We start from the raw sequence: 13,758 nt of genomic DNA on the forward strand, positions 1-13,758 counted from the left end.
TCACCACCATCCCTCCCTCCCTCCCTCCATCCCTCCATCTCCTCCCTCCATCCCTCCCTCCTCCCTCCATCCCTCCATCCCTCCCTCACTCCATCCCTCCCTCCATCCATCCCTCCCTCCTCCCTCCCTCCCTCCATCCCTCCCTCCCTCCATCCCTCCCTCCATCCATCCCTCCCTCCCTCCATCCCTCCTTCCCCTCCTCCTCTCCTCCCTCCTTCCCCTCCTCCTCCCTCCCTCCCTCCCTCCTCCCTCCATCCATCCCTCCCTCCCTCCATCCCTCCCTCACCATCCCTCCATCCCATCCATCCCTCCCGCCCTCCCTCCTCATCCCTCCATCCCTCCCTCCATCCCTCCCTCCCTCCCTCCCCCTCCTCCATCCCTCCCTCCATCCCTCCATCCCTCCCTCCATCCATCCTCCCTCCATCCTTCCCTCCCTCCATCCCTCCATCCCTCCCTCCGTCCTCCCTCCCATCCATCCCTCCCTCCCTCCCTCCATCCCTCCATCCCTCCCCCCATCCATCCCTCCATCCCGCCCTCCCTCCCTCCATCCCTCCCTCCATCCATCCCTCCATCCCTCCATCCCTCCCTCCATCCCTCCATCCCTCCCTCCCTCCCTCCATCCCTCCATCCATCCCTCCCTCCATCCCTCCATCCCTCCCTCCATCCATCCCTCCCTCCCTCCCTCCATTCATCCCTCCATCCCTCCCTCCATCCATCCCTCCCTCCATCCCTCCCTCCCTCCCTCCATTCATCCCTCCATCCCTCCCTCCATCCCTCCCTCCATCCATCCCTCCCTCCATCCCTCCCTCCCTCCATCCATCCCTCCCTCCATCCATCCCTCCATCCATCCCTCCCTCCCTCCCTCCATCCATCTCTCCCTCCCTCCCTCCATCCCTCCATCCCTCCCTCCATCCATCCCTCCCTCCCTCCCTCCCTCCCTCCATTCATCCCTCCATCCCTCCCTCCATCCATCCCTCCCTCCATCCCTCCTCCCTCCCTCCATTCATCCCTCCATCCCTCCCTCCATCCCTCCATCCTCCCTCCCTCCATCCCTCCCTCCCTCCATCCATCCTCCCTCCATCCATCCCTCCATCCATCCCTCCCTCCCTCCATTCATCCCTCCATCCCTCCCTCCATCCATCCCTCCCTCCCTCCCTCCCTCCCTCCCTCCCTCCCTCCCTCCATTCATCCCTCCATCCCTCCCTCCATCCATCCCTCCCTCCATCCCTCCCTCCCTCCCTCCATCCCTCCCTCCCTCCCTCCATTCATCCCTCCATCCCTCCCTCCATCCCTCCATCCCTCCCTCCCTCCATCCCTCCCTCCCTCCATCCATCCCTCCCTCCATCCATCCCTCCATCCATCTCTCCCTCCCTCCCTCCATCCCTCCATCCCTCCCTCCCTCCATCCATCCCTCCCTCCATCCATCCCTCCCTCCATCCATCCCTCCTCCATCCCTCCCTCCCTCCATCCATCCCTCCCTCCATCCATCCCTCCATCCATCCATCCCTCCCTCCCTCCCTCCATCCCTCCCTCCTCCCTCCCTCCATCCCTCCATCCCTCCCTCCATCCATCCCTCCCTCCCTCTCCCTCCCTCCCTCCATTCATCCCTCCATCCCTCCCTCCATCCATCCCTCCCTCCATCCCTCCCTCCCTCCCTCCCTCCATCCCTCCCTCCCTCCCTCCATCCCTCCCTCCATCCTCCCTCCCTCCCTCCATCCATCCCTCCATCCATCCCTCCCTCCCTCCCTCCATCCCTCCCTCCCTCCATCCCTCCCTCCCTCCATCCATCCCTCCCTCCATCCATCCCTCCATCCATCCCTCCCTCCCTCCCTCCATCCCTCCCTCCCTCCATCCATCCCTCCCTCCATCCATCCCTCCATCCATCCCTCCCTCCCTCCCTCCATCCATCCCTCCCTCCATCCCTCCCTCCATCCATCCCAGGATGTTGAGATCGCTGCTTGGAGCAGATCTGACTATTCAGGAACTTATTAAACATCACTGATGTCTGCTGAGATCATTATATAAGAGCATGGTCCCTGCTCTCTTCAAAGCTTTGATCGAACCCTGAATCTGAAGGAGAACTAACGAGGACTCCTCGTTAACCAAGCCCTCGCTGTCCTGTGTCGCCCCCTGCAGGTCTTGGAGCAGCACCTGGATGGACGCTGGAAGGGCCACATCCACGACAGCCAGAGGGGGACGGACAGAGTGGGCTTCTTCCCTCCGTCCATCGTGGAGGTGATCAGCAGGAGGAACGGTCAGTCAGACATCCGCTGATGGTTCTGAGCTTCAGATATTGGTGCTTCAGTCTGCAGGCAGATCAACTCTAGTTTTGTATTTAAATGTTTGTCCTGGTTTTATTCTGGCTTGGTTCTGATTTATCCTAGCTTTATCTGGACTTATCCTGTCTCAGTTTGTTCATATTTGGGTTTTATGCAGGTTTTTAACTGTTTTATTGTCTTATGCTGGTGATGTTATGGTTTTGTCCTGGTTTTCTCCCGGATGTGTCCTGGTTCTGTGGCTGGGTGTCCATTTCAGAACACAGTTTGGTTTAATTTATGGTGAGAACATGGTGAAACCAGATTAATGTTCTGATCCATGAACCTCAGGACTCAAAGAGCATGTTTTTACTGTTTACCATAAATTTATTTCTTGGAATTTGGAAAATCTTTTTGGTACTTTTTGTGCATCAGTTTGCAGCAGACTGGGCTCAGTGGTTCTGGACGTCCTCTGTTCAGTCAGTCTCAGTGAGGAACTAATCCAGCTGCTTCAGTACCATCTCATGCTCCTCCCTCCTCCTTGCTGCCTCCATCACTCTATCTGAATATTGACTGAACTCTCACTCTAACCATCAGCTTGATAACCTCCCCTTCCTCCTCCTCCTCCTCCTCCCTCTCTCGCCCTGTAGGGGGCACCCTCTCCCGGCACGCCTCTCTGCCCACCCAGCGCCAGCAGCTCCTGTCTAGAGCCCCCCTCTCCTCCAGCCTAAGCTCCGCCCCCCACACCGACGACTCCTACAGTCTGTATGCCCCGCCCACCCACGTGGTTCTGCCGCTCTCCAACGGCCTGACTACCTGCACAGGTACGGCACACACTCAGGACACACACAGAGAGCTGCAGCTTCACAAAGTGTTTCAAGGTGTGGTTCTCCGGCTTGAGGCTGGAGTTCAACTTCGGGTCGGTTCCTGGAGATGTGGTTTTGAAGTTCATGTGTAACCGTTTCACGCCCAGCGAGCGTCCTGGCACCTCTGACATCACTGAAGGCGTCCTCAGCAGGAAAAAACTCTGCTCCGTGTGACGGTAACACAGTGAGAGAACATTTAGGGTTCTCCTCGGGCTGACCGGTTCTGATCTCTGTCCCAGATAACTGTTTGGACTTTTCTGTGGAGAATACATTTTCAGTGACTTTAAATCATCTTAACACTGTCATTTGAAACTAAATAATATCTTTAATAATGATACTAATAACTAAATTCTAACTAAACTCCACTGAGAAAGTTCCAGAACAAATGTCCTGATAAAACCAGAATCTGTCCCCTGTGTGGTACCTCCTCAGTCCCAAACAGAACCTGGTCCATCTTTGTGTCTGATAGGTTTGTGTTCGAGCCACCTGTCTCAGCCTGGATGTCCCTTTGAGGACATCTGGGTCCTCAGGGACTCGTGCCACGGTAAGACTTCCCTGAACAAGAGCCTCCGTCCTAAAGCTGCTGAGCTCAACACTCTGCATTCAGGCTTCACACACCAAGATCACCAGAGACCAAATTGTCCAACGTCACACACCTGAGGCTACGTTTGCTCACTTTATCTCAGGTCACTTTAGATTTTCTCCTATCCTGACAGTCTGTTCACACAAGATGAAGACCCAACTTATTCTCTTCATGATCTCCTCACCTTATTAGAGCTTAGCTGGAGACATGTAGAAAACCTTCTTCAATGTAAAGCAATGAAGCTGCTACAATATTAGTTCTCATTAAACAGTTTCCATCTGTTTTCTGTCCTCGCTTAACTCCAAGGACTTTATCCATGAGCCTCTGCTTCCATCTGTAGATATGATCCCCCAGCAACCAGCACAGCCAAGACTGGGTTCAAGTTGGGAGTATGCACCCCAATTTCCAGCACTGATTCCTGTGTGCGTGGGTCTGATGGTGGCTCGGTATTGGTGGATCTTGGTTGAGCGTGATGCTCACAGGAGCCACCATGAAGCAATAGCTTGCTTGTAGCGCTGTCAGCCGAGTTTATGAGGTTCTGATTGGGTCGCAGTCTTGGCATTAGGCCAGCAAGTCCAGTCCTGCTTCAAGTTCTTGATCATAGAGCCACACAGTTGCACTCTGACCCCACATCATGGATATCCTGCCATCATGGTTGTAAACCCCCAAAACCTTGCAAGGGACGATTGCACATTCTCGAAACCCTTGGAGAACTAGCAAGTAAGGTTGGGCGATTGGACGAATTTATCGACCATCGACGATAGACTGAGCCCTTCAACGGTTGTTTTTTTTGGGCTACAGGTTGAGGGCAACACACAGTTGGACGTAGCCTACTTGACTACGCGGACGCCTAGTCGGACGTCAGCCGGACTTATACGACCGCATACGCCGTGTCACACAATAAACTGCTCAGCGGGACAAAGTCTCCATATCAAACTGTTTTATATGTGACACACTGCTTGAAGCAGCTGGTCACGAGTGGTAGCGTAGCGTACTCAGCCGGATGGCCAAAACATCTCCAGTTATTTCAAACTGCAGGATGTCTTGTTTTGCGCTTCATGGAAACTCAGAGATTTGAGATGATTTTTTTGTCGACAACTTAGTCCTTCTAAAACTCAGATATTTTTCTCCAAACTATAACATATTTCGAGTAAAAACCTTCAGATCTAGGTCAGCTCGTGTTTTTGTGTGATGGTTAACTGATCAGGTAGGTTGGGATTAACAAAGGTGTTCCTCAAGGTCATGTTCTTTGATCACTTCAGTTGCACTCTGGGCATTATGAGGCTGAATTAGTGTCTTGGTGAGTTAATAGGTTCAGTTCAGGATTTTCAGCATCATGAAGCTGGGTCTGTAACCATGGTAACTTCAACCCATATGAAGGCACCACCTGTCAACCAATCAGTCGCCTGAGTAAATGAGAGAAGGGATGTTCTCCTCCTTGAGTTAGATTGTTACATTTGACCTTTCTTGATGAGTCAAACCCTACCACATAGACAGCTTACAGCATAGGACTGGAGAGGGCATCCTACTCTTCAAACAGCCTTGTTTTGTGTTTTTATGCTGATCTCCATATTAACATTATGGGTGCAGAACCTGAAGACCAAACCAAGCTGACACGAACTGAGTCAGTTCTTAGACTGGAAGCTCCTGGTGAGGATAAATAATGGTGGTCTTGGTGTGTCAGGTCCAAAATGTACTGCTGCACGCTGAAATCAGAGCCTCATGCTAACAGCAATCCCTCACTGCTGCCACAGGGGGGCGACACCAGGTCGTCTTGTGATGTAGCTGCACAACAGACGCTGCTGCATGTCAATCCTCAAGGCCAGGAAGTAGTGTGTTTTTGTTTCATAAAGTGACGAACGAGGGCTGAAGACCTTCAGATGATCAAGACTGGCTGCTTGCATTGTAGCAGCCGTGCTCCCCTGCATCTCATCACCAGCCTCGCAGGCTTGTTTTAGATAAAGACCTCCCCCCAGCTGCACCCCTCCAGCCTGACGCCGACCCGCCCTGTTGCTCCGACTCCTTGCAGATGTTTACTGTTTATGTCACTGTGTTTCCAGCCGGAGACAGGAACAGCGTGGGAAGCACCGGGAGTGTGGGCAGCACTCGCAGCGCCGGCAGCGGACAGAGCACTGAGAGCAACGGCGCCCCCAACGGACACCAACACAACGCTGGTCACCATGACAGCAAGGTACCTTATCATAGAAACATCAAGCAGATTCCTCTGGTCTTTTAGCAAAGTGGATCCAGAATCAGTTTTGGTTTACTGGAGATGAGGAGACAGATCTTCCACAAGAGGTGATGAAGTGATGAAGCTCATGCTTGTTCAAACAGGCCTGTTTGCAGGTACAGCTCTTTAGGGAGAAGCCTGTAAAAACCTGAGATGAGTCCAAATCTGCTGAACCGGTCCTCATGTGGGAGTAAATTACTTGTTCTGAACCAATAAGTTCATAAATCATTTCACAGATGGAATCAAGCAAATAAATCAGTTATTTCTTCCAAATGTTGGTTATTTTCACACAACTTCATAAACTTCTGCATTAGTTTCTCTGATCTTCAGCTAGACTCTGCTGATCGTCAGTTTATATTTCTGTGCAGCTGGCGCCCCCTGCTGCTGATCCGGGACACTCTGCAGACCACAGCAAACAGGCCGAGAATCCTGCAGGTGCGGTTCTTCTGCTGCTTCCTAAACTGTTGGAAACTAGTGGGAGAGGACGTTTTTCTGTTCTAATAGAGAGTTACTCAGCACCAAAGTCATAAAGTACAGTTGCTTGCATAAATAAAGCAGTCCAGGCATTCTGCTCCACCACGGTAACTCAGATCATTTCAGGGAACTCTACAATTACTTTGTGTTTCAGTCCAGGAATTGTCCTCCTGTCCTCCAGGTAGCGCCCCCAGGAGGCAGACTGTGACGGTGCAGCGTCCTGCAGAGCCGAGCTTCACGCAACAGTTTGTTCGTCCCCAGCAGCTTCTGGAGGGGAAGGTAAACGGGTCGATGCTACATGTTCACATGTACAGCAAAGTTATGATGAGGAGCTTCCTTCTGCATAACGAGACAAGATCATTCATCCTTCTGGTCATGGAGGTAGCTGCTCCATTAGGATCCCATAATATTCCAGGACCAGTTCTGGGTCCATCCCAGGGTCTCCTACCACTGACACAGTCCTGAAAGAAGAGGAGAAGTCCTGGATAAATTAAAAACGTCTTTTAAACAAAGCAGAAATTGGCAGAAACCAAAAGAGTCAAAGAGATGAACGTGATCAGAATCATGAAATAAATGTTGAATAAACCCTAAAAGGAAATTATTTTCATTTAATGAATTTTCTTCTATGATTTTAAAGAAAACTTTCAAGGAAAATGAAAAGATTTTTTTTTACATATTCCATTATAATGTGTTTTTGTATTATATAGTGATTATTTTTATTACATTTATTTAATTTTAATTTGGTTTATTTTTCCAAATATTTCTGTAAGCTATAATGGAGGATAAATATAATGAATATTTTATTTTTCAAATATAAAACCATTAAAAATATTCTGGAATGAATATTTTAGGAAACATCCTGATGTTTGTCTTTTTAATTTTTAATCAGTTTAAATGATAGTCCCAGATAAACGTAAATCTGTATTTCAAAGTGATGAATAAATAAGAGGATGAGTCTGACCTCCATGACTGTGTCTGTGTGTCAGGATGCAGAGGCCATCTACCAGTGGCTCAGTGAGTTCCAGCTGCAGCAGTACACCGGGAACTTCCTGAATGCTGGATATGACGTTCCGACCATCAGCCGGATGACTCCTGAGGTAAATAAACTAAAAGGCAGGTCCAATCCATTCAGAAAGTTAAAAAGGCCTGACCCGATTATGACCCAGTGCATAACAGCACCAGAGAACCTGGAATCATAATGTTCTTGCTCCTACCAACTTCCTGTTCCTGATGCGTTTCCTGTTTAGGATCTGACTGCCATCGGAGTCACCAAACCAGGACACCGTAAGAAAATCTCCATGGAGATCAACAACCTGAACATCCCAGAGTGGCTTCCAGAGTACATACCTGTAAGACTTTGTCTGCAGGAGTCAGCGTCTGCTGCCGTTCTGGATGTATTCTGACCCGTATCACCCTCTCCTTACAGTCGGACCTCGGAGAGTGGCTCAGCGCCATCGGCCTCCCGCAGTACCACAAAAAACTGTCGGAGAACGGCTATGACTCCATCAGCATCGTCAAGGACCTCACATGGGAGGACCTGCAGGAGATTGGCATCATCAAGCTAGGTGAGGATGCTTCAGAACCTCCATCTAATCTCAGCTTTCCTGTGAGAACTCTCTCTGACGGTTCCATTTCTGCTGTAGGCCACCAGAAGAAGCTGATGTTAGCAGTGAAGAAGCTGTGTGACATTCAAAGGGCCAATCTGCAGCAGGCTGATTCCAGCTCAGTAACGCTGCGGCGTAAAGCCCCAGGAACCCTCCAGCTGGTCACCATTGAGTCTCCTGATGCCAGCAGTGAATGTTCTTCTCCTCACACCCCCATGATGGTGACTTTCCAGGACAGCGAGCTGAGTACAGAGCTTCAGACAGCTATGGCTAGCCACTATGGAGGCTGTGAGGAGGGATTTGCCATCAAGAATGCTGTGGGGATGTCCCAGAGCCAGGAGAGCATCGACACTCGTTCCAGAGGTTCTGGTCGCTCCCAGGAGCCTCCCACTGCCTCCATCAATCCTCACAGCTGGTCCCAGGAGAGCCTGGAAGGAAGCCCGGCCAGGGAGAGGAATCTGCCTGAAGGCTGGGACCAGCGACCCCTGCAGCACCAGCCGCTGCCCAAACAGGTACCTCTGGGAATGGCAACGGTGTTCAAGTACCCAGCTATCCCAGCCAAACCCAAACTGTCTGGGTCCCGCAGTAACTCCCCTCATGGCTCCCCAGCTCTGAAAGGTTTCAGCTACCTGCATTCTCAGTGTGGCTCCACCGACCTGAACAGATCTTCCCGATCTGAGCACCACAGGACCCTGACACCTCCTAACAAGCACACTCAAAGCAAGACCCGCTACGCTCTGTCAGACGGAGAGCCGGATGAGGACGATGACGACCTCGCGCTTCCTACAGGAAATGTTCCATCCTACGCCACTTTGACCCGGAAGCCCGGTCGCAGCCAACTGGCTCGATTACAGTCGAACGCAGAGAAGAGCGGTGGCGTGGGCCGCAGCCAGTCGTTCGCCGTGCGCGCCCGTAGAAAAGGTCCCCCTCCTCCCCCACCAAAAAGACTCAGCTCAGTGAGCAGCACCACCAGCGGCGAGCTGAGCGACAGCAGCCCCACATCGTCCTCTGGGGGCGTGGTCACCGACAGCCCGGGGAGCGTCAGGAGCATCTCCGCTTCTCTGGAGGGCAGCCCAGGACACAAACATGGTGCTGCCCAGGGAGCGGAGTCTTCAGAGGCCAGAGAGGCAACAGAGATGAGGAGGAAAGTTCAGAGCGAATGTGTTCCCAGTCAAACCAGCAGCAGAACAGAGGTAGACCGAGGGTTGAAATCTGACTCTGAGGAAGAAGACTTGAAGGATCGAGGACTGGATGGATCTTCGTCCCCCCAGAACAGTTCCAGCGAATGCATCCCCTTTGCTGAGGAAGGCAACCTGACCATCAAACAGAGACCCAAAGCTCCAGGTCCACCCAGGGCCGAGGCCGTGCTGGAGCCACCAGACAAACCAGCAGCTAAGACTCTTGAGGTTCCTGAGTTTAACCTGAAAGAGTCTGACACCGTGAAGAGACGCCACAAGCTCAAAGACAAGGAGCAAGGTGAGGGTTCCCCCGTCAGGTCAGGAGCTGGAGTCGGAGCATCAGGGTCAGAGTCTGGTGGCAGCAGGCCTCCATCCAGGAACCAGGACCAGGTCGATCTGAGAATCAGTGAGGCCAGTCTGGAGAGGCCCAGTACTCCAGCTGCAGAGTCTCCTGTTAAACCTCCTCTCTCACCAAAACCCGCCATCACCCCGAAGCCTGTTCGCCAGAGTCTGCTGGCTGCTCAGGGTGAGAAACCAACACTCTAATCACATCTAAGATTCACACACACCAGAGAGAGCAGGTCCCCTGAAGGCAGCAGCCTCCTGGTGCATTCACAACAGTTCTAGGTGCCCACAGAAGGTTCAAGAAAGTTCAGAGCATCCTCTAAGGAACATTTCTCTGGTTGCCTTCATACCATTGGTAGAAATACTCAAGGAGCTGACTGGTGGTACAGAGAGTAGCTCCATAAATCCATGGCTGCGTAGAGGCGAGCAGCAGGGCTTCAACCTTCTGCTGGTTGTCTCTTTGGGTGTTTTAAGACAAACTTGTTTAAATAAACTATATTCAAACTGATGCTTGTATGTTTTTAACACTCTTGACTCGGGACTTTCTGTCTGAACTTCAGGCTTTATGATCTCAGTTAGAACTGACCCGTCTTGTCTCAGGACACGACACTCTTTATTTGAGATGATCCTAGTCCTAACCTGGGACTCGCTTTCCTTGGTGGGATTTTTCTAGTCACTTCTTGGAACTTCTCAGCCTAACCGTGAGGTTTAACAGTGTCTGTAAGGATTTTTATATCTTGACGTGTGATTCGATAATCTGAATATGAAACGTTCAGACATAGTTGTCTTCATTAGGACTCGATGGTCTTCTTTAACACTTGCATTGACACCTGTTGCACTTGCATTGACACCTGTTGGTATTCAGCTGTTCTTATTTCCATTTTCTTCAGGAGGACGGTCCTCTCCCATGTTGACCATCAGTGTGGTCCAAAGTGTAGCCTTTGCCTCCTCACCCACCCACAGGCCTGCATCACCAGCTCCTCAGGCCCCTCACAGTCCCTCTTTGGCTGCCAGGAGACATCACACTTGTCCTTTAGGTTCAAGTCTCACCCCCGAGTCTTCTAGTGACACAGAAGAGGTCCAGCAGAGACTGGATCAGACCAGCACCTCTCTTGCAGCAGCTTTGAAAGCCGTAGAGAAGAAGCTGAACCAGGATGATAGCTCTGAGGGGTGAATATTCATTGTTTCTGTTTCATCTGGACAATTTTTCTCCTGTAGTTTTCTGTCTGTTTCAATATCTGTTTGCTTCACCAGCAGGGGGAGCACTGTGAGGTCAGCAGGGACCATCCTGGATGACATTGGCAACATGTTTGACGACCTGGCCGACCAACTGGATGCCATGTTGGACTAAAGACGTTTCTTTAAAATAAAACATCACGTTTAACCTCAGGAAGTGAAGCCCAGGCTGAAAATGGAGAGATCTTCCAACTTGTGTCCCCACCTACTTCAAGCTGCACATCTGGAGCATCCTCAGCCAGAACAGCAGCACTTAAACTCTGTGGTGCTTCCAGCAAAAACTGCATCGACCCGGTCTTACATTTCTCATCCAGCGCCTGAATCGGACGTCTGCTGGTGCAGCATGAGATGCTTCCGCCAGAGCGGGTCGATGTGAGGAGAAACTTCTCAGCAGATCCATATTTTACTGCAGACACTAATACTTTAACAGGAAGTGAAATGGTTTTATATCATGCTACCTGCAGCCCAGGCCCAGTTCCAGCAGCCAGAACCAGCAAGCGACCTTGTTTCTTCTTTAGGAAAATCTGTTGAAAGATCTGAGGTTTTAAAGTAGCCTTGGATCCCATGAAGAGCTCCAAAAAAACGTTCCGGTGAGAGTTATCATCATGTTTCAGTTCAACACGTAAAACATTTTACACTAACGTTGCTTCTTCTTGGTAGAGGACACACCCTCGTCAGTATGGCACCATCTAGAGGCCAACGTTGGTATTGCTTTAACATAACAGACTGCAGCTCTCCAGACCTCATCATGTTGTTTAAGGTTCTGGTTCCAGGTCAGTATTTCAGGGTACAGTACTTCCCATTACCAAACATTTAATCTGAAAGGGATCTAATAAAATCTTTTGTTGGTCTCGTCTCAGAAGGAACTCTTCAGAAATCCGTCGGCAGGTTTCGTATAAACAAACTGGACGATAAAAACAGTAAAGCTCATCAGAACATTCGGTATTTAGAAGGTTTGTTTGTAATGAACCTAAAGTCCGACGAAGACATCCGCAGTGATCTGAAAAAGGCAGGTGAAAGGTCAGATCCTGTGTTTATCAAAGAGTAGCTAGATTACAGACACTAACCTTCCTGCTAATATTAAATAAAACACCTGGAAAGTTTGTGAAGCAGAACCTGGAGGTTCTGGTACGTTCCTGAATTTAAGCTTCCTGTGTGGATTGCTCCTGTGCTTCTTTCTGTATATTTTTTGAAGTTTATAAAAAGATCATTGGGAACTTTAGCTTGACATGTCATTGTGGTCTGTTGCTCAGCAACCCTGCTAAATTGTAGCCGTGGTTTCTGTTCATAAGTGACCCCTGTGGTCCAGGATGATTGTCTGGAGTCTGGAGAACATCACAGTAGCACGAGACATTGTGTATCCTGCTGGTTTCAGCACCTGAGTTCACCAGCAACATGTCCACAATAACTGAGTCAAACTGATCTGAACAGCATCTAATCATGGATTAAAATGCAGCATAAAATGCAGCATAAAATGCAGCATAAAAGAGTGAACTGATGGTTCAGTCCAACAAACATTTTATCTGAACGAAATAGAAAAATTAAATGATGGATGCAAACAGTTGTTCTGACTCACAGGGCTTGTTTCTGCTGCCCTCTTGTGGCGCAGAAACACTTTCATGGAGCTACTCTTGGATCCAGCTCTTTCTTTAGGCCTACCGCACGAACCCAGCTGGTTACTGGAACAGAACCGGGATGCTCTCGAGTAATTTCAGCTCTTCTGTCTCGGTGTTGAACCGTTTTATATTTCTGATATTTAAGGAGTCCGTTTTCTACGACCTGACCCGGAACCAGCTCTGCTTCAGTGACTCGTTTGGATAAAAGGGAGCAGAATCAAGCTGGGCTCATCAGAACATGTTTATACAAACTATTTTTGATATTTCTTTTATCCCAGTTAGTATTTAAATGAGAGTAATCTAAAGGTGTGTAATACAGCAGAGCTGGATCTGAACCAAAGCTTTGTACAGTTCATTTTTGAAATATTTCACTGAATCATCTCTGTTGTTAAATCTGAAATGTTTTGTTTGTGTTCATCATGCTGTAGCCCCGCCCCAATCTGGTCGGTCTGTCCACGTGATCCGGATCACGTGACCTCATTAGCATAGAAAGGAATGGTTCGGTCCAGTTTCTCTCTGTTGACATGTCTCATCCTGCTTTACTTTAAAAGGACTTTACAGATGAAACACGAGAAAGCTTTTATTGTGAAACAGTCACAGGAAAGTGTTTTTATGTTGTCTAAATTGTAACTTAAAGCTCATTACACTGTTTAAATTGTCTTTACTGAACTCTGGGCTTTGTTGAGCCACCATGAAAATAAAGTTAGAGGACGGAGATGTTCCTGTTGTCCAGCAGAGGGCGCCATTTATGCGCTAAAGCCACATTCAAATGTTGCCTTCAGAGGTAATTGGGTTTTCTATCAGTCTGTTCGTCTAGAATTTCTAAAGCATTGTTGGATCCATCGACCTCATGCAGGAACCTGCTGCTGAGAAGATTCCAGCTGGAAGAGCAGTTTTCTGGATCAAGCGGAGAGGTTCAGCTGCAGAGATGATTCAGGCTCCATTAAGCTGCAGGCCTGTCTCCTCCTGAGGGTGCTGCAATATAGATCTGCCACCATTGCAGAGCTTGCTCAGCTTTGGCAGCAGGTGGATATGAAACCATGTGCATGTCGGATGTTAAGAAGGACCGTAAAAAGTTTCATTCTCTGGTTTTTGTAAATAGTTGGATATTTTTTTATTATGATTTCAAACCTTTCAGTTGCAGTTAGATCAGCAGCTGCTGAAGACCATACAGGCTTTGAGGATATTAACCACCGTCCCTCTAAAAAATGCAACTAAAATGTACACTTCACAAAATGATTTTACCTAAAAAAAACCTGGAGTTCGGGGAGTTCTGCTGGGTCCAAGTTAGTTTAAGGTTTAGATTTTGTTTAATAGACGAAACCAAATGAGATTATTTATTATTCCTCATTTATTGAACATCAATCAGAC

General features: G+C 49.5%; 1 protein-coding gene across 1 annotated transcript in view; it reads left to right on the forward strand.

The window, feature by feature from the left end:
* Positions 1–13,102, forward strand: part of LOC124864110 (caskin-2-like) — a 60,731-nt gene extending 47,629 nt beyond the window's left edge. Inside the window, exons 11-22 of the mRNA XM_047358740.1 lie at positions 2,137–2,254; positions 2,906–3,079; positions 3,591–3,665; positions 5,765–5,895; positions 6,303–6,369; positions 6,563–6,687; positions 7,395–7,505; positions 7,656–7,757; positions 7,835–7,973; positions 8,052–9,716; positions 10,426–10,705; positions 10,790–13,102. Of these exons, the coding sequence (XP_047214696.1) occupies positions 2,137–2,254; positions 2,906–3,079; positions 3,591–3,665; positions 5,765–5,895; positions 6,303–6,369; positions 6,563–6,687; positions 7,395–7,505; positions 7,656–7,757; positions 7,835–7,973; positions 8,052–9,716; positions 10,426–10,705; positions 10,790–10,886 (3,084 nt within the window). The 3' untranslated portion in view covers positions 10,887–13,102. The remainder of the gene's footprint in view (positions 1–2,136; positions 2,255–2,905; positions 3,080–3,590; positions 3,666–5,764; positions 5,896–6,302; positions 6,370–6,562; positions 6,688–7,394; positions 7,506–7,655; positions 7,758–7,834; positions 7,974–8,051; positions 9,717–10,425; positions 10,706–10,789) is intronic.
* Positions 13,103–13,758: the final 656 nt, after the last annotated feature.

This window comes from Girardinichthys multiradiatus, chromosome Y (genome assembly GCF_021462225.1).
Source record: "Girardinichthys multiradiatus isolate DD_20200921_A chromosome Y, DD_fGirMul_XY1, whole genome shotgun sequence".
NCBI lineage: Eukaryota > Metazoa > Chordata > Actinopteri > Cyprinodontiformes > Goodeidae > Girardinichthys > Girardinichthys multiradiatus.